This window comes from Tursiops truncatus, chromosome 3, assembly GCF_011762595.2.
Source record: "Tursiops truncatus isolate mTurTru1 chromosome 3, mTurTru1.mat.Y, whole genome shotgun sequence".
Lineage (NCBI taxonomy): Eukaryota > Metazoa > Chordata > Mammalia > Artiodactyla > Delphinidae > Tursiops > Tursiops truncatus.
In genome coordinates, this window is record NC_047036.1 from 55,069,201 (window position 1) to 55,087,956 (window position 18,756).

Sequence of the window (18,756 nt, forward strand, 5' to 3'; positions counted from 1 at the left end):
GACACTGAGGTGCAATTTGCCCAGTTAGTGGGGAGTCTTGCCTTACAGATTATATAATTTTGGACAATTTACCTAACCATTTTTGGGAGCCAGATGTTTCACCCCAGGGAAGAGAGATACAAACATAGAAAGGGCAAAGTCTAGGATAAAACATCTAAGATTGGATTGTACTTGAAGGTATAAGTATGAACTTTTGGTTTTGGGTAGATGATAAATAGAAAGATATACCTATGTACACACACACACACACACACACACACACACCCCTAGCTGAGCATATATAATTCCTAACTCTGTCCACTGAGAAGCCAAAGAAGCAATGAGTACACCAGCAGCAATGTGATACCCAACACCTAGATCTTGGTTTTTGTTTTTGTTTTATTGAGGTATAGTTGATTTCAATGTTGTGTTAATTACTGCTGTACAGCAAAGTGAGTTCGTTATACATGTATATATATATATGCATTCTTTTTCATATTCTTTTCCATTATGGTTTATCACCGTAACAGTTTCCTGTGCTGTACAGTAGGACCTTGTTGTTTATCCATTCTATATATACCAGTTTGCATCTGCTAATCCTAAACTCCCAAACCATCCCTCTCCCTCCCCCCTGCCCCTTGGCAACTACCAGTCTATTCTCTATGTCTGTGATTCTGTTTCTATTTCATAGAGAAGTTCATTTGTATCATATTTTAGATTCCACATATAAGTGATATCATATGACATTTGTCTTTCTCTTTCTGAGTTACTTCACTTACTATGGTAATCTCTAGTTGCATCTATAGACCTTGGTTTCTAAATACCATTCTCCTCAAAAGGAACCAGAGCTCTTTGGAGAAATGGCTAATTCCAGAGCTAAGGCAGGGAAAGTATATAATAAACCTGGAACACCTTATACCAGAAAGTATGGAAATTCTGAAGGAATGATAGGAATATGTCAAAATGGCACAGGAACCAGCCAAATGGTTCCCATTGCTAAATTTGGGACAATTTTAGCATCAAAAGCATGACAGCAGTTGATTATAATCCGTTTAATAAAATAGGAACCCATGAGCTCATACTAAGATAGATAGATAGATAGATAGATAGATAGATAGATAAATGGTAGAGCAGGGGGGGACAGGAAAGTTTTACCTGACAGTAGAGGGTCAACTAATAAATGTAGAAGAGATGATGGAAGGGATGATTAGCATTTGGAAAACTTTATAGTAATAATTGTTTTGGTCAAGGAGCAAAAATGGATACTAATAAAAGTGAGTGAAAGTGTGATCAGAAACAGAATCTTGACATGGTCTCAAAGCATCTCCAGACAAAATACTTATTCATTAACATTACATTGAAAAATCTGGCAGATGTCTTCTTATCGAATGATAGAAGTTCACTTTACCAGTTAATGAGACCAGTCAGCTTCATGTGCCTTCTGATGTGATGCACTGAGAGGAATATAGAATCACTTCTGTGTTATTCTTGCCAAAAATGCATACCTAAAATCCAATCATGAGAAAACATCAGACAAACACAAACTGACAGACATTCTGCAAAGTAATTGTCCCATTCACTTCAAAAACATCATGTCATGAAAAAAGGAGAGACCAGGAACTGTTCCAGATAAAAGAAAACTAATGAGACATGACAATTAAATGCAGCACATGATCTTGGATGAATCCTGGACCTATAAAAGACTGTATTAGGGGGGAAAAATGTAAAATATTTCTCAAGGACCATTTTAGCTCCCAAAGTCTCCATGAGGTTTACTATATCTTTTGTTGGACTGCACCATTTCTCAACTTCTCCTTCTGCCCAATTATGTCTCCTTTCCCTCCCTTTTATAGTTGTTAGTCCCAAAAGCACTCCTTGATAAATATCTTGCACATTAAACTCCATCTCAGAGTCTGCTTCCTAGAGAACTCAACCTGAAACAAAAAGAGTGAGTAGGATCTTAACAAGCAAAGGTTGAGGTGGTATGCATTCTACACATGAAAACTAGCCTGAGAAAAGTCTTGTATTGGAAGAGAAACAGCGTAATTGAAGGGGGGAAAGGATGACTGGAATCCAGAGAGCAGAAGGCAGCTTGATATGAGATGAAGCTGAAAAGATAGGTTAGAGCAAGCCCATACAGGATGCCGTTGGCCATGTTAATGATTTGAGTTTGTTGTAAGAGTAATGGAAAGCTGCTGGAAGGCTGGAGAGTAGAGTGGGGGTGGGGCAGACAGTGCATGATAAGATGGGCAACTGGAATAGATTACTGTTACTGTGGCAGAATGTGGAAAACAGATTTTAGAAAAGGGAAAGAGTGAACTTGGAAAGACTAGTAAGGAGTTTACTGTAGTTGTCTAAACAAAACATGATGGTCATCTAAACTAGATGGTGGAGATGAGGATGGAAAATTTTGGATTGATTCAAGAAATATTGAGAAGGTAAAAAATGACACAACTTGGTGATGGACTGGATATAGACCATAAGGAAGGGGAGGTGTTAAGGATGACACCTGCGTTTTGGTTTGCTAAACTGAATAAATGGTGTCATCCAATGAAGTAAGAAACATTAAAAGAGGATCAGGTTTAGCAGAAAGATCGTGAGTTTTGGACATAAAGAACTTGAGCTTCCTCTGACAACCAAATGTGGGGTTCTGGAAACCAAGCAAAGAGAATGTTTCAAGAAGGAGGGAGAGATCAACTATGTTGAAAGCCATACAGAGATAAGGTAATATGTAGCTCAAAAATATCCATGAGAGAGCTGCTTCAGAAGAATGATGAAAGTAGAAGCCAGGTTGGACTGGGTTGAGAAGTGAGTAGGAAGAAAGAAAACAGAGACACTTTTCCTTCCACTCCAAAAAATAGGAAACATATTAGCCTAAAAGAAAAATGTCCTAATTCTAACCAAATCAAATATCAACTGAATTCAAGCTCCACTGGGGATAAAAATTAATCTCAATGTATATGTGTCATTTTACCTAGTTCTCTGAACTCCAAAGGAATGGAATTAGCTCTAGAAAAATACAATAGTTAGTTGTTACCAATGCTATTTGGGTTAGAAAATAGCAATTCTGCAAAGAAATTGCTACAAAAAAAATGCTACAAAAAAGTCACTTCAAGAAAGTGAAGCAAGAATGTCACTCTTTGTTAGGCTTTACCTGATCTACTCCACTCTAAGTCAATGATTATCACCTAATGCAGGCAAAAGATATGAACATTTCTGTACAAATTCAATAAGCAAACATCCTGAATTTAAAAGCCCAACATACTGATGGCGTATTGTATCTTTGCTCTCTTCTTTGCCTCAAACAGGATAATATGTATCTTTAGCTTTTAAATTTCATGCCTTCCTCTGTGCTCTACACATAGGATACACCTTCCCACAATGCTTTTCTCCCATATCCAAAACCTTATCCAAGTTCCAGGTCAGCTTCTATCAGTGAGTCTTTTCTGGTTATACCCATATCACACCTTATTTGGGAAACCTTAGCATTTGTGCCTTTGCCAACTAGGTCTTGCTCTCAAATTGCTAAATATTTTCCACAATAGATTATGAAGTCCCAGCAGGCAGAGACTATGACTCCTCATTCTCTTATATGTTACCAAGAGTCTTTATGTACATTCGAATTAAGTGGAGTATTGTAAACTAATCATAATTTACACTGTTCAAAACCCCATTTTCATCTCCATATCCCAATCCTCAAATTTACCTATAAATAATAATAATAGCTAACATTTATTACTATGTATCATTCACTGTTATAGACACTTTTCACATATTAACACATACAATTCTCCCAACAACCCTATGATATAGATATTACTATTTTTACTTTGCAGATAAGGAAACTGAGGTACAGAAAGGCCAAGTGACACAATTAGTAAGTGGCAGATTTGGGATTCAAACAAACACAGATACAGGAACCCACCTTCTTAACTTTTTAGCAACAGAAAAATAACTCTAATAAAGCCTGGTCCTACCTGCCTAGGTTTACTGATGTGCAAGGATTAAGTAACACAGTTTAGGAGCCAGAATTTAAAAGAAATTCTATTCTATTTAATCGCAAGTTGTGCATTTTCTATGTCCCCTACCTGCGCTCCAGAAGAACCCGCTGTGTTCCTGACAGCCCATAGGTGGCGCTGCAGGGACAGGTATGTGCTCAGGCCTCGTCAATGAGAGGAGCTGATACGGGGCGAGGATTCCGTCCGTAGCCCAGCGGTAGGTAGAGCCTTAGGAAGGGGAGGGGACGGCGAGTGTTGTACTGTGCGCAGGCGCAGGGCCGGGCACTCCCCCAAGAGTGAGGGCTGCTGGGCCCGATGACGTGGCCTGGCCCCGTCCGATCCGGTGAGCCTCCGGGAAACCTGGCGGCGCCGGAACTGTCCGCGGCCTAGTCCCGACGCGCGTGTGCTTGTGAGCCGGAGCCGGGGACAGCGGCAGCGGCCCGGCCTACGGGGACCCGACGGGGCCGCTGGCATGGGGGAGTGACGCGCCTGCGCCCGGTGTTCCGCGGCAGCGGCGAGACATGAGGAGACTCCGCAGCGGGGGCAGCGGCGGCGGCTCCTGATCCCCGGGATGGAGGAGAAATACGGCGGGGACGTGCTAGCCGGCCCCGGCGGCGGCAGCGGCGGCCTCGGGCCGGTGGACGTGCCCAGCGCTCGGTAAGGGACCGATCGGGCTCCCGCCTCCGGAGCCGCTCTCTCCCCACGCCTGCCCGACAGCTCCGGACACACGTTGCCCGGACCCTCCCGGGTGCGCGCGGGGCCCGGCGTCCCTCCCGTGCGGCTGACAGCCCGGAACGCCCTCCTCGGTTCCGTACTCCCTCCCGCGACAGCTTTCATTGGCTCCGCCATTCCCCGCTGCAGAATGAATGCTCTAAGATCCGGGAAGGTTCTGCTTGAGTTTCTGGTTTTCAGGGCAGACCGTTAACCTTAGAACTGCCAGCCAGTTCAAGTGAGAGGTTTTTCTGACCTATGAGAAGCATGTCTGTTAGCTCTTTCTCCCTGAAATAGTAGTTTGGTGATACTTAACCTTTCTGATGTCTGCCTGTGTAAGTTAAAGGAAGGGTCACCATCATCTCTTCAGGCGAAGAAACCAAAAGTACAAACAGATGGACTTTGATGTTCAGGTTAACCTCGCAAAACAAGAATCCACCCCGCCATCTAGTTTTTCTTTTCCTTTCTTCGCTTATTTTGTTTTATTATTAAATAAGACATGTGTGCTCATGGTCAAAAAATTCAAACAGTACAGAAATTCGTAGAATAAAAAGGAAACAGTCCCATTACCCCCATCCCCGCAATGTTCCCACGAACCCCCAAGAGGTAAGTAATTACAGTGATCTCTTTCCATTGTGTCCTTCTTGACCTGTCCTAATTTCTGAGGTAGTGTCGCAAGATGTATAAAATATGGCCCAACAGTTTGGTTGGAACTGGTTTTCATTGCCTGTATATTTAATAAGGTTAATGAGATTAGTTCAGTGTTTTTTGTTCTTGGATACCTCCTTTTGAGACATGGTTGTTTCGGTAAATTCTTTGGAACTGTAGAAATAGCATTTCTAACATAACTATTTTTGTGTGAAATGCTGGAACAGAAGTTAAATCAGCTGCGTTTTTTGTAGTTACAAGTTTAATTTTCTAGTCTATTTTGAGCAACTCATTTTGTAAAAAACAATGCCTATCAGATATTATTTACTGAGACATGACAACTAAATGCAATAGGTGATTCTGGTGTAGATTTAATAGTGAGGAAAATGCTGTAAAGGATAGTACTAGGTCAATTGACAAAACTGATATGTGGACCATAGATTAGATAAAAGTATATCCATGTTAAATTTCCTGTAGTTCATAACTCTTCTGATTTCATAAAAGGATGTTCATGGGCTTAGGAATACAAGTAGTTAGGGGTAAAGGAGCATGATGTATGTAACTTACTCTTTAATAGTTCAGGGGAAAAAAAGTTTGTATTTAGAGAGAGATAATAAGGCAAATAAGGTAGTATGTAACAATTAGAGAATCTTGGTAAAGAGTGTACTATTCTTGCACCTTTTCTATCACTTGAAATTATTTTTAAATAAGTAATACAAAATTTTTATTTACTCAAGAGCTCATTATCTTAGATGTGGTCAACAGTCCTTTGCCATCTTATTTTCATTATTTGCTTAGCAGAGCTGCCCTCCTATTGTAGTTCATTGCAGAATCAAATTCAAATCAGGACTGGTTGAACTTTGAATAGATTTCAGGTTGCAAGAGTCTTCCTTTATGTAGACTAAAAATCAAAGTATGGTTATAACCTGCAGCAAAAGCTAATTAACAGATCCTTTAATTGTGGATATTTTTATTCCTGAATTCACAAATATGAATTGTTTTAAATGTTTCTATGTTGGGCGTCCCTGGTGGCACAGTGGTTGAGAGTCCGCCTGCAGATGCAGGGGACACGGGTTCGTGCCCCGGTCCGGGAGGATCCCACATGCCACGGAGCGGCTGGGCCTGTGAGCCATGGCCGCTGAGCCTGCGCGTCCGGAGCCTGTGCTCCACAACGGGAGAGGCCACAGCAGTGAGAGGCCCGCACACTGCAAAAAAAAAAAATGTTTCTATGTTGACTTCAATAAGTCCTCTTTGCAGGAAAGGGCAGAGGGTGACAGCCAGCATTTATTAAGTACTTCCTATGTTCCAGGTACTTTGCGTGCAGCATCTCACTTAATCCTTACAACAGCACAGACTCATTAGTTGCATCCTTGTCTCAGATCAGGTAACTGGGACATAGAAAAGTAATTTTCCCAAGGTCACACACCTAGTAACTAATCTGGGAGTCAGTTACCTCAAACTTCATTTATAGCGCCTTCTACGCAGTGGACACTTAAATATTTATTGAATGTATCAAGCTTGAGTTACATACACTGAATTTGTTTTTTTAACTGGAGAACTGTGAGCTGCTACAGTGGGCAAATCCCAAGAAACAGGTTTGAACCCAAACTCAAATTTCAGTAATTTCAGATTTAAAGAACCAGAGATTTTTCTAACCCTTCACAGAAAATACCAGTGATACTTTTGATGAGACTAGTTAATGGCAGATAATGATATATAAGCCATCTCAGGTACTAAGGGGAAGTGGATTGGATCCCGCTAAGTTGCCCAAAGGGTCAGTGAATGGCTCAGGGGCCACTGCCCCCATTTAAGAACCTCCCTTCCTCACACCCCAGCTTTCCCCCTTAGTATGTTTTCCTCCACAACATGAACTAGGATTGTGTACTTATTAGTATATGGTTATTTGGCCTTAGCTAGTGTTTTGTCTTTAGCCCAACAGGAAGACTTCATTAATTGACACTTTAAAAATCAAAGTATTCACCTTTTAGCTAAATGTTAAAATAATTTTCCTAGTTAATAATGATAAAAGATCTTCACTATATATTACATGAAAAGTCACATAACAATTTCAAAATATATGTACAATGGTGAATACGTGAGTGTATCTAAAATAAGTGCTTGTCCATACGTGGAGATGCAAAGGAAAAGGTGTGGAAGGATGTCCCCAGTTGGTCACCTATGAGGAGGAAATTGGGAATGGTTTTCTTTAAAACTTTGATAACAACCAACTACTCAGGAATTACTTTCGTAATCTGTTTTTTAAAAATTAAAAGGGGAATAAAGTATCAGAAATTTCATAATAGTAATATTGTCAAGAAGTATTATACTTAATGTTCCATATGACTGAATCTTGCCATTAAAGTGCCAAATTTTTAAGTTTTGTTAATACTTTTTTTTTTTTTTTTTTTTTTGCGGTACGCAGGCCTCTCACTGTTGTGGCCTCTCCCGTTGCGGAGCACAGGCTCCGGACGCGCAGGGGCACGAACCCGTGTCCCCCTGCATCGGCAGGCGGACTCTCAACCACTGCGCCACCAGGGAAGCCCAAGTTTTGTTAATACTTCAAACAAAAATTATTTAGAAATAATTTTATATATTGCCCCATCTTTTTAAAACGAGTATATTAAATATAGCTTACCTTTTTCTTGATGACTTCTGATCATTATGAGCATAATCTGGTGAACCGAGCTTTTCTTCAAAGGTCCGTCCCAGTACTAGCGTTCTTCATATGCTGCTCTCCGTACTTTGAAATTCCCCCTCCCTTTCCTTGCTTCGTAATTCTATTTAGTCTTTTTCTTTTTTTTAACTTGAAGTATAGTTGGTTTACAGTGTTGTGTTAGTTTCAGGTGTACAGCAAAGTGATTCAGTTATATGTATATATATTCTTTTCAGATTCTTTTCCGTTATAGATTATTATAAGATATTGAATACAGTTCCCTGTGCTATACAGTAGGTCCCTGTTGATTATCTATTTTGTATATAGTAGCATGTATCTATTAATCCCAAACTCCTAATTTATCCCTCCCACCCCCCCTCTTTCCCCTTTGGTAACCATAAGTTTGTTTTATATGTCTGTGAGTCTGTTTCTGCTTTGTAAATAAGTTCATTTGTATCTTTTTTTAGATTCCATGTATAAGTGATATCATATGGTATTTGTCTTTGTCTGACTTACTTCACTTAGTACGATAATCTCTAGGTCCATCCATGTTGCTGCAAATGGCATTACTTCATTCTTTTTTATGGCTGAGTAATATTCCATTGTGTGTGTGTGTGTGTGTGTGTGTGTGTGTGTGTGTGCGCGCGCGCCACATCTTCTTTATCCATTCATCTGTCAATGGACACAGCTTGCTTCCTTGTCTTGGCTATTGTAAATAGTGCTGCTGTGGACATTGGGGTGCACATATCTTTTCAATTAGAGTTTCCATCTTTTCTGGATATATACCCAAGAGAGGGATTGCTGGATCATATGGCAACTTTGTTTGTTTTTTACATTTTAATTTATTTATTTACTTGGCCACACCGTGTGGCCTGCAGGATCTTAGTTCCCTGACTAGGGAGCGAACCTGGTCCCCCAGCAGTGAAAGCCTGGAATCTTAACCAATGGACCACCAGGGAATTCCCCAGCAACTCTAGTTTTTTAAGGAACCTCCCTACTGTTCTCCGTAGTGGCTGCACCAATTTACATCCCCACCATACCCTCTCCAGCATTTATTATTTGTAGACTTTTTTTTTTTTTTTTTTTTTTTGCGGTACGCGGGCCTCTCACTGTTGTGGCCTCTCCCGTTGCGGAGCACAGGCTCTGGACGCGCAGGCTCAGCGGCCATGGCTCACGGGCCTAGCCGCTCTGCGGCATGTGGGATCTTCCCGGACCAGGGCACAAACCCTTGTCCCCTGCATTAGCAGGAGGACTCTCAACCACTGCACCACCAGGGAAGCCCTATTTGTAGACTTTTTGATGATGGCCATTCTGACTGGTGTGAGGTGATACCTCATGTAGTTTTGATTTGCATTTCTCTGATAATTAGCAATAACACGTGCCTCTTGGCCATCTGTATGTCTTCTTTGGAGAAATGTCTATTTAGGTCTTCTGCCCGTTTTTTGATTGGATTGTTTGTTTTTTCTACTTAGTCTTTAATACACACTTAGACATCTCAGACTCTGAAGATGACTTTTACTTCCCTAGTTACAGTTAGTTACTTCCACATCTATTCCTTTAGATCTCTGCTACTAACTTGGGTCACATAAATACTTGTTTCTTTCCTGTCTTCCTTAGACCTCAAACTCCTTGAGGGCAGGGCCTCTGTTACACATTTAGTTTCTTGGATAACACCTAGAAATGCATTTAGTTGTGAGCAACCAAACTAAGAGAGCTTTAATCACATACGGATATATTCTTCTCACATAAAAGAAACCAGAGGTTGCTGGTATTTGTTCAGCCCCTCAGCAGTACCATCTGGGACCAGATTCTTGGTCTTTGCTCTCTGCCATCCCAAGTGTGGCTCTCATATTCAGGCTTATTATAAAATGGGTGACATTTTCTAGAGAATGTTAACATGTTGATAATATTTTTAAGATAAATTTTAGATAAAAGTCCTCCTTTGAAGTCAGAAAGAATGCAGAACTAGTTCCACCTGCATCAGGCCTTTTTATCAGGAAGAGGGAAGGCTGTAGTACCTGAAACCACCCTGACAGACAGGTCTCATTAGCCACAGATGACATCTGGCACATAGTAAGTGAGCAGGGAATATTTGAAGAATGGCTTAGTAGCCCCATGAGGGTGTACAAGGCTCTTTGCTGACCTCAAGAATCCCCAGATTGCTGTGAATTTTAATGTACCTTTGTCAGTTTTTCCTGGTCTTTGTTTTCTCCCTCCCTGTCTTGTTGACAGTGTTGTTCTTTGTGTCCTTGCTTCTATCCTGCTGCTTTATTTTTACACCTAGTTAAGAACTTAAGGAGTGAAGCACTTGAGGTTTTGAACTTTCCTCTCTCTACTTGATGTGTGTCTTTCATTCTGAATTCATAACTGGGTTGATGACAGTTTAAATTGCCAGAAGCTTGACTGCCAGCTATGTACTGTACTACTGCACTATCTACATTATTGTGCTAGATATTACTGTATCACACAAGTGTAATTGTAGAATTCGCATTCTTTCATTTAGTAAACATTTGCCGAGCACATATTATATGCAAGTCCCTGAGTTAAGAACTGAATAAACAAAAGATTTCTAGCTCAAGAGTAGTATTTTTATTTGCTAATTATAAATTGCTACCATGACTGGAGTATTTAATTAACATTAATATAGTTAATTTACTTAAGTTTATCTGACTTTTTTCTCTAGCTTAAAGGGGCCAAAATCGACATTAATCTTAGGCTTTAATATACATTTTGTTTTTCATATTTAAAGATTATTTTACCCTATATGTGGGCCACTGTAAATGTATAATTGGGAACAGTTTAGAAGATGGGAATCCTCAAAGCCTTTTGGATGAACTTTGGTTTTCTGTGTGACATATTAAAAGAGCATACTTAAGAGACATGGACTTGACCCTAGCTAACTCTGTGGACTTCAACTTCCCAGTCTGTGACATGAGAGGAATTGGACTAGAGAATCTCTAAGGTGTTTTTCAGCTTTTAAATATTAGTGTTCTGTTTCTTCTAGCATATATACATTTACTTTCTAGTAAATACCTAGACAATTACTAGAAATTTGGTAGATTTTTCATGTTGTACTGTGTGTTTTCAGCCAGTCTGCAAACAATCCAGAAACAAAATACACAAAATACACTCGATTTTTTTTATCATAGCCATAATTTTAATTTTATTTATTTTTTCCAATACTCCTTTTTTCATTGAGATAAAATTACCTACCATAAAATGCATAGATTTTAAAGGTACCAGTTTTCATTTTTCACAAATGCATACCCATGTAACTTTCAGCATAATCAAGCTATAGGACGTTTTTGTCACCCCAGAAAATCTGCTTGATCTTTTAAACAGAAATTTCAGTGTCTATACTATTCTACAGGTAAATTAAGTAGGAACTTCTGTGCTTTAGGATTTGACTTACTTTATTCCACAATAACATTTTTATTAACTTCTTGGTGATTAATTTTCACATTGTTAAAACTCCCAGATTGCACTATTAAAAAGCCCCCCAGACTATGTTCATGAAAAGAAAAACCACTTTGTTCCAAATCTGATTTTCTTTAATATACTATGATATTATTTGGACTAAAACAGAAAATGAGCCATCGGACAGTGAAGATGTTGGAATTGCTGAGATTCATTCTTTCAAGGACTGAAATTTATTTTCGTAGTTGCATCAAAATCTTGCAAAAATATATAAATTTTCATGCCTTCTTAAGCAGATTGCTGTTTGTTGACTCAGTGCCATGGGACTTAATGAGTCACACTAATTGATTTTTATACCATCCTACATACATTGATATCATTGCATATCAAATTGTTTTAACTGCTATTTGAATGACTTAGGTTTCCCTTAAACTTCTGTGTTTGCTTTTTTGTATTTTTCTCCCATTGGAAGAGACTTCTCATTCCTGCTGGTGTGCTGGCTTTGGACATCCCTTTTATCTCCTTTTTAATGTATTAACACCTGTTAGATATAAACTTAGAAAGTAGTCTCCTGAATGACTTGCAAAGATGATCTGATGGGGGGGGATGTTAGAAGTTCTCACCTTTTTATCTCATTCTTTTTCATTTCTAATTTGTGTATGTTTTATAACATAATATCAGGAGAGTAGTACATGTTTGTAATGTACAAATAATCGGTTTCAGGTGCAAAATTTTTTTTTACTACTAGAGGTATATGACCAAAGAAGACTACTAAGCTAGAAAACTGAGATAATTTCTTCACTGTTTTCTGATTGCTCTTTCAGGAGCTTCTTTTTCGTTTCTTTTTATGGCAGCCTAATTTTTCCATGGATGAACTTTTCTTTCTTATCCAAGAATATTATTTCTAGTTCTTCGTTGTTTTCTGCTATTCCCTGTGATCTCTGTATCTTTTAAATTTCTTTGCTGTTTTAGTTTGTTTGGTCTCTCATTATAGGCTTATCATAAAGGATTGATTATCCATATTTGGCCATTCTTATTTGAGTGAGGCCCAAAAAGCTAGTTAGAAGACCTGTATGGGGCTTGTCCCCGGGTGGGCTTCTCCAGAGAAGGGTTCTCCTGCTGGGAGATTGAAGCCTGGCAGTTAGGATGTTAGAGTTAAATGAGGGAAGGCAGGTGGGGTGGCGTTAAGAAGGGAAACTTCCTTTTAATCTCCATGATTTTAGTCCAACACTTCATCCCTCTTTTCCGCTTTGCCTTATGTCTAGAGTTCTCCAAAGGCGAAGCTCTTGTCCTGTCATGATTTAGGAGGGATGGTTGCCTGGCTGTGCTGGGTGGGATTCTGGGGACCTAACTACCTGGCAGACTTCCTAATGATCCTCCTCTTTGCAGCTCTCCACACCCTTTCTGAGGTGCTTCAGATTCCTGAGCCTTCTCAGGGCTCTGTAGGTCAGGTCACTTCAACTGTGACTCACTGCAGTCACTGAGCGAAGCAGAGGAGAGGTAAACCTAAGGCATTCACCATTCCCCCCTCCCTTCCTATATTATAGTCTCGTTTCATGACAGATGGTTTGGTTTCTGTTTTTATTCTCTTTATTTGTTTGGAGTAATTGTTTAAAAAGCACATTAGAAAATAGTTGAGGCAACTCAATCAAGAACATTTTTATTTTTAGTTTGGCCTTTTTTTCTTTAATAGACGGTATCTATACATACATAATACGTCCATGTATATTGCAAAAAATCTGAAAGTATATATACCAAAGTGTTAATAGTAGTTATCACGTGGAGGGGTGAGTTGAGTTTTTGTTTGTTTCATTTTTTGTTTATATTTATGGTTTTCATAAAGACCCCTATTACTTGTATAATAAGAAAAAAAAGGATTACAGAGTTCTTTGTGATTTCAATGATACTGAAACTTGTTTCTGTTTTTATTTTTCAGGTTAACGAAATATATTGTATTACTGTGTGTCACTAAAGTTTTGAAGGCTGTGGGGCTTTTTGAATCATATGACCTCCTGAAAGTAGTTCACATTGTTCAGTTTATTTTTATATTAAAACTTGGGTGAGTGTGTATGGTTCTTTTTTTCCTTAATGTTTTTAAATTTCTTTGAAAATCCTGTTTTAACTGAGTATCTTTAGGATATTTTACATAGAATATTTTGTGCATTTTATTCCTCCTGACAAGTACTTGATAATTTTTTTTTTAAAGACAGAATACCTAAGGTTAGAGGTACCAAGAGACTGGATTTAAAAAAAAAAAAAAAAGGATTGTCATATTCTATTAGCTTGCCAAAACATCAGCTTTTGCTTTAGTTTGTGTTAATGAGGTTTTTGCAAATTTAATGTCTGGCTTAATAGAATACAGCTGGATCCCCATATCTGAGTCATTATTCAGTCTGTTGCAGTATCTCACATGAACTAGCCTCTGAAAAGCTCTAATATACACCCCTGAGAGAATAAGAGTGAAAAGGGCAAATAATATCCTAATACTTCTGTAAAAATAGTTTGACCACAGGACTTCCTTGGTGGTACAGTGGTTAAGACTCCGAGCTCCCAATGCAGGGCGCCCGGGTTCGATCCCTGGTCAGGGAACTAGATCCCACATGCATGCCACAACTAAGAGTATGCATGCCACAACTAAGGAGCCCATGAGCCACAACTAAGATACAGCGCAACCAAATAAAAAATAAATATTTTTAAAATAATTTTTTTAAATGTTTAAGAAAAAAATAGTTTGATCTCACAGCTCCCTAAAAGGGCCTCAGGGACCCTAGGGATTCCCAGACCATCCTACTGGCATAGTCCAACCTTCCAGCAGGCATAGAATTTCACCTGAGACTTGTCTTGGCACAGATGTTCCTTATTTTCCAAGTTAAACCATAATGGGCTGTGTTCACTACATGTCCCTTCATGGTATAGGGTCCCCTTACAGTATAAATTTTACACTATTCTGCATCTAGTAAGAAATTCTCTCTAAGTAAAGATTCTCTGGACCTTGAGATTGATAGTGACCAACCTCTGTATTAATAAGTATCTGTTAGGGATTTCCCTGGTGGCGCAGTGGTTAAGAATCCGCCTGCCAATGCAGGGGACACGGGTTCAATCCCTGGTCCATGGAAGATCCCACATGCTGCGAGCAACTAAGCCCGTGCACCACAACTACTGAGCCTGCACTCTAGAGCCTGCATGCCACAACTGCTGAAGCGCACTTGCTGCAACAAGAGAAGCCACTGCAATGAGAACCCGCGCACCGCAATGAAGAGTAGCCCCTGCTCGCTGCAGCTGGAGAAAGCCCGTGTGCAGCAACAAAGACCCAACTCAGACAAAAAAAAAAAAGGAAAGAAAAGAATCTGTTAGACTCCTGGCAATTTTAGTAATTATGGAAAGTGATTCTTGACTAGAAAATTTTTAGCACCACTTGAATATATTTTTATTTAACTATTTTGGGAATATGAAAAGTAGGGATATATGATTAGTACTTTCTTCATTTCTATTTCAAGATTTGTTATTACTGTTTTAGAGAAGATAGGAATTATTTTCTTTAGTAAAGTATAAAAAAATATTGAGACTTCTTTTATGGCTTGTAAACTGGTTCTGAAGGCAGATACAAAAGAAAGAAGAGTTCCCAAAATATTGTAGTGGAAGCCTTATTAAAATAAATATTGTTCTCTAGTATATTTTCTTTAGAGGTTAACATACCCTTCAAATTCTAGTATATTTGTTTAAGTGTCTTTACTTAAAACCACACCTTGTATATAAGATTAATTAATATTAATATATTAATGTTTCAATATTCACAGGACTGCATTTTTTATGGTTTTGTTTCAAAAGCCTTTTTCTTCTGGGAAAAGTATTACCAAACGCCAGGTAAGTCTTTTGCAGAATCCTTTTGTCCTAGCAGTGGACCAGGAGGCAGTGTTCTTTCCTTGATCAGGGTTACTTACTGAATGATTTTAAGTGCTCAGCAGAACATTTCCAGAGTTAACTTGCCCTTGACTTAGCATTTCAGAACTGAGGCTTTAAGAGTAAATGCTAAAGTGCTAAGATAATGAAGTGTTTAAAAATGTAGACGAGGGTAGAAAATGTTTCCAGCATGCATATAATTATTTTTTTAATACAGGATCCATATGCTGAAAAGATTTACAAATCAGACATGTAGACATGCCCACAAGCCTAGGATAAATGTCACTGGGAAGCAGATAAAGCATAAGGGTTACGAGCAAGGCCTCTGGAGTCAGACAAATTCATGGCTGTTCTAATGACAAACCTTACTTTAAGCAAGTTACTTAATTTCTCTACCTTCATTTTCTGACCTGTAAAATGGAGATAATAATGCCTTCCTAATGGAGCTATAAGGAATAAATGAATTAATACATGTAAAGTTCTTAAAGTAGTGTGTGGCATACAGTGCGTATGCAGTACATTATCAGCTGCCACCCTCTTCATCGTTATTATTCCCTTTAAGCATCTGAGGTTCAGGATGCATACCAGAAATGTCCTTCATTCTGCATCATCTCATATTATCACCTCTTTGGACAGCAGTTACACCCTACTACATATTTGCTTTATGCCACAACTTAGAAACCTGTGCCATGATTTTTTATTAGATGAATTTAAGTACCTCTGTTTTAGAGACCAAGAACATTTTTTAAAACAGGATTAATATTTTAAAACCCATCTTAACTTTTTTCCCTCTCTTTTCAAATAATTGAAGGACTGAATATCCCTGCTGGAGAAGAATTTAAAAACTAAAACATTAAGTGTTCCTAGCAAACCAGTGAGAACTACTGTAAAAAACAGAGAAAATTGTACGCTATAGAAAAAGATTTCAGGATCTAGCGACAGACAAGAATATGGAAAATGAAAAACAGAATACTGTCTTGCAAATCTAGATTTAGTCAAGGGATCTTAATAATTTCTGTTTAATTTTAAAATATGTAACTATTTGGCCATTAAAATATTTGTGTTACCATTATCTTTCCCTATGTATTTTATTTAAGATTTTGAGATATTTGGCAAAACATATGACTGAAATTTTTAATTTTTTGTTTCCATTTTTAGTGGATCAAAATATTTAAACATGCAGTTGCTGGGTGTATCATTTCACTTTTGTGGTTTTTTGGCCTCACTCTTTGTGGACCACTAAGGTAAATAGAAATGCATATTTTGAATGTTTATGTTTCTTCATTTTGAATATTAGTTTTATGCCATTATGTTTTATGTCAAATGCTTGTCAGTTATGTACAAATGCTTCTTTCACTTCTATAGCATTGGGTACAACTCATTGAGTATATATATATATTGAGGACCTGTTTAGCTTGTGGCCTAGTTCTTTGGTGAATACCATTAATGTATTGTTCATGATCTGTCATAGATATTTTACTAGTTAGAGTCCAAACAGTTTCAGAAAAATTTAGAATACGTGACTTTTTATTCATTGGTGATCCCTTTTAGCAGCTGATTTTAGAAATGAAAAGTCTGAAATGGTAAATAAAATCAACCAATAAGGAGGAAAGGGAAATCTTTAAAAAATGCTTCCCCCTCCCCCCAACTCTGAAAGTCCTCTACTGCCCGCAGAAGATGCTTGAAAGATACGGTTATAAACAGATGTCTTGGGAATAGTGAGCCAATCGTCAAAGATAAGTTTAACTCTCATTTCATATTCCCTTAAGTCTCTATAGATCTTTTAATGTAAATTGGTCGGTTCAGGGAGGGGGGGAATGCTTTAGGGCCACTTAATTTAATAGGAATCATAACAGGTGCAACTGTGCATAAGTCTTATTTTAATATTTCTCTATCTCAAAATTATAAGCAAAAGTGCCTTGCCATTGATGGGGGGGCGGAATATGGGACAAGAGGTAAGGAATAAGATGAAGGGTGTTCTGAAGAGTCTCACTGAGGATGATGGAGTGGACAGTAGAAAGTGATCAGTGGGAAATGCTTTGTGAAAAGTCTTTTCTCCTCTCCCAGACAATAGAATAGCTCTGGGTTTGGCTCCCTTTGGCTTGTTTACTCTGTGCTTTGTCAAAGGAAGGGTGTATATAATTCCAATGTCATATCCCTGTCCGTGACAGCAGCAGCTTCCTGGCGTGGTGGGAAAGCTGGCTGGGATTTCTCAGCTTGGAGAAAACCTTTTCAGTTTATGCTTGAATATGATTGAGCGGTAATTTCTTATTCATGAAGTGATCTTTTGGTCTGTTTGTTACTAAATCACTGTCCCTGTGTGTTAGGCTAGGGAAGGAAGGGGGAAAGTTGTTAAATTCTTCCTTGGCTCCTTATTTAGTCATCTACTTCTGCCCTTACAACCACTCACTACCACCAGCTCCTCTGCCAACACTGCCCTTCTCATTCTTTTACTAAAATTGTCATTCAGTTTCTTGATTAGAAAGACTCCTTTGGTGTTTCATAGCCTGTCTTATTTTAAGTTAGTATCATTCTGCTGATATATTTTTTTTATTGTAATCTCCCAAATATTAACAGAACTAAAATAATCACTACTGTGTTCTCATTACAGATTTTTGAATAAGGAGGAAAAATGAAAATTTTTCTAATGAGCAGCTGAAAATCTGTTCCCATGTAGATCCTATAAGCTCCCTTTAGCTGGCAATAATTTTTTTTTAATATTCATACATATAAAAGAATAAATATAAATAAATATGAACATTCATGTATCCCCCCAAATAAAACCTTACCAGTTCCTTTGTTGCCCTGTGTATCCCCCTCTCCCCCTACCATTGGATATAACCAGCATCTTAAATTTTGATTTTTATTCTCTTGGTTTTCTTTATAGTTTTACCATATATGTACACATTTCTTTTTTGCAAGTTTTCTACTTTATATGAATAGAATTACATTGCATGTATTTTTGTGCAGCATACTTTTTGCATTCAGTGTTGTGTTTGAGATTTGCCCATTTTGATGCATGTAGAGTATGTGTGTGTGTATGTATGTATGTTATGTGTGTGTGTAAGTGTGTGTGTGTATATATATATACACATATATATATAGTTCATTCACTTTTGTGTTAGTTTTTTGAAATGTAATTCACATACCATAAAATTCACTCTTTTTGTCTTAGTCCATTGGGACTGCTATAATAAGAATACCATGGGCTGGGTGACTTTTAAAAAATACAGATTTGTTTCTCATGGTTCTGGAGGCTAGGAAGGCCAAGATTAAGGCAAAGCAGATTCAGTGTGTGGTGAGAGACTGCTTCCTGGTTCATAGACGGCCGTCTCGTCTCTTCACTGTAACCTCACATAGCAGAAGGGCGAGGGAGCTCTCTGTGGTCTCTTTTATAAAGGCAATAATCCCATTCATGAGGGTTTCACCCTCATAACCTAAACACCTCTC

The 18,756-nt window shown here is 38.4% G+C and overlaps 1 protein-coding gene across 4 annotated transcripts in view; it reads left to right on the forward strand.

Annotated features, from left to right (window-relative positions):
• The first annotated feature begins 4,286 nt into the window (after positions 1–4,286).
• Positions 4,287–18,756, forward strand: part of SLC30A5 (solute carrier family 30 member 5) — a 29,369-nt gene continuing 14,899 nt past the window's right edge. Inside the window, exons 1-4 of one of the 4 annotated variants that reach the window (XM_019929928.3) lie at positions 4,287–4,634; positions 13,343–13,465; positions 15,204–15,270; positions 16,465–16,550. In XM_019929928.3, the coding sequence (XP_019785487.1) occupies positions 4,549–4,634; positions 13,343–13,465; positions 15,204–15,270; positions 16,465–16,550 (362 nt within the window). In that variant the 5' untranslated portion in view covers positions 4,287–4,548. Of the gene's footprint in view, positions 4,635–4,963; positions 5,295–12,390; positions 12,907–13,342; positions 13,466–15,203; positions 15,271–16,464; positions 16,551–18,756 lie in introns of those variants that run through there. The other 3 variants (XM_019929925.3, XM_019929926.3, XM_019929927.3) reach the window with 3 other exon arrangements.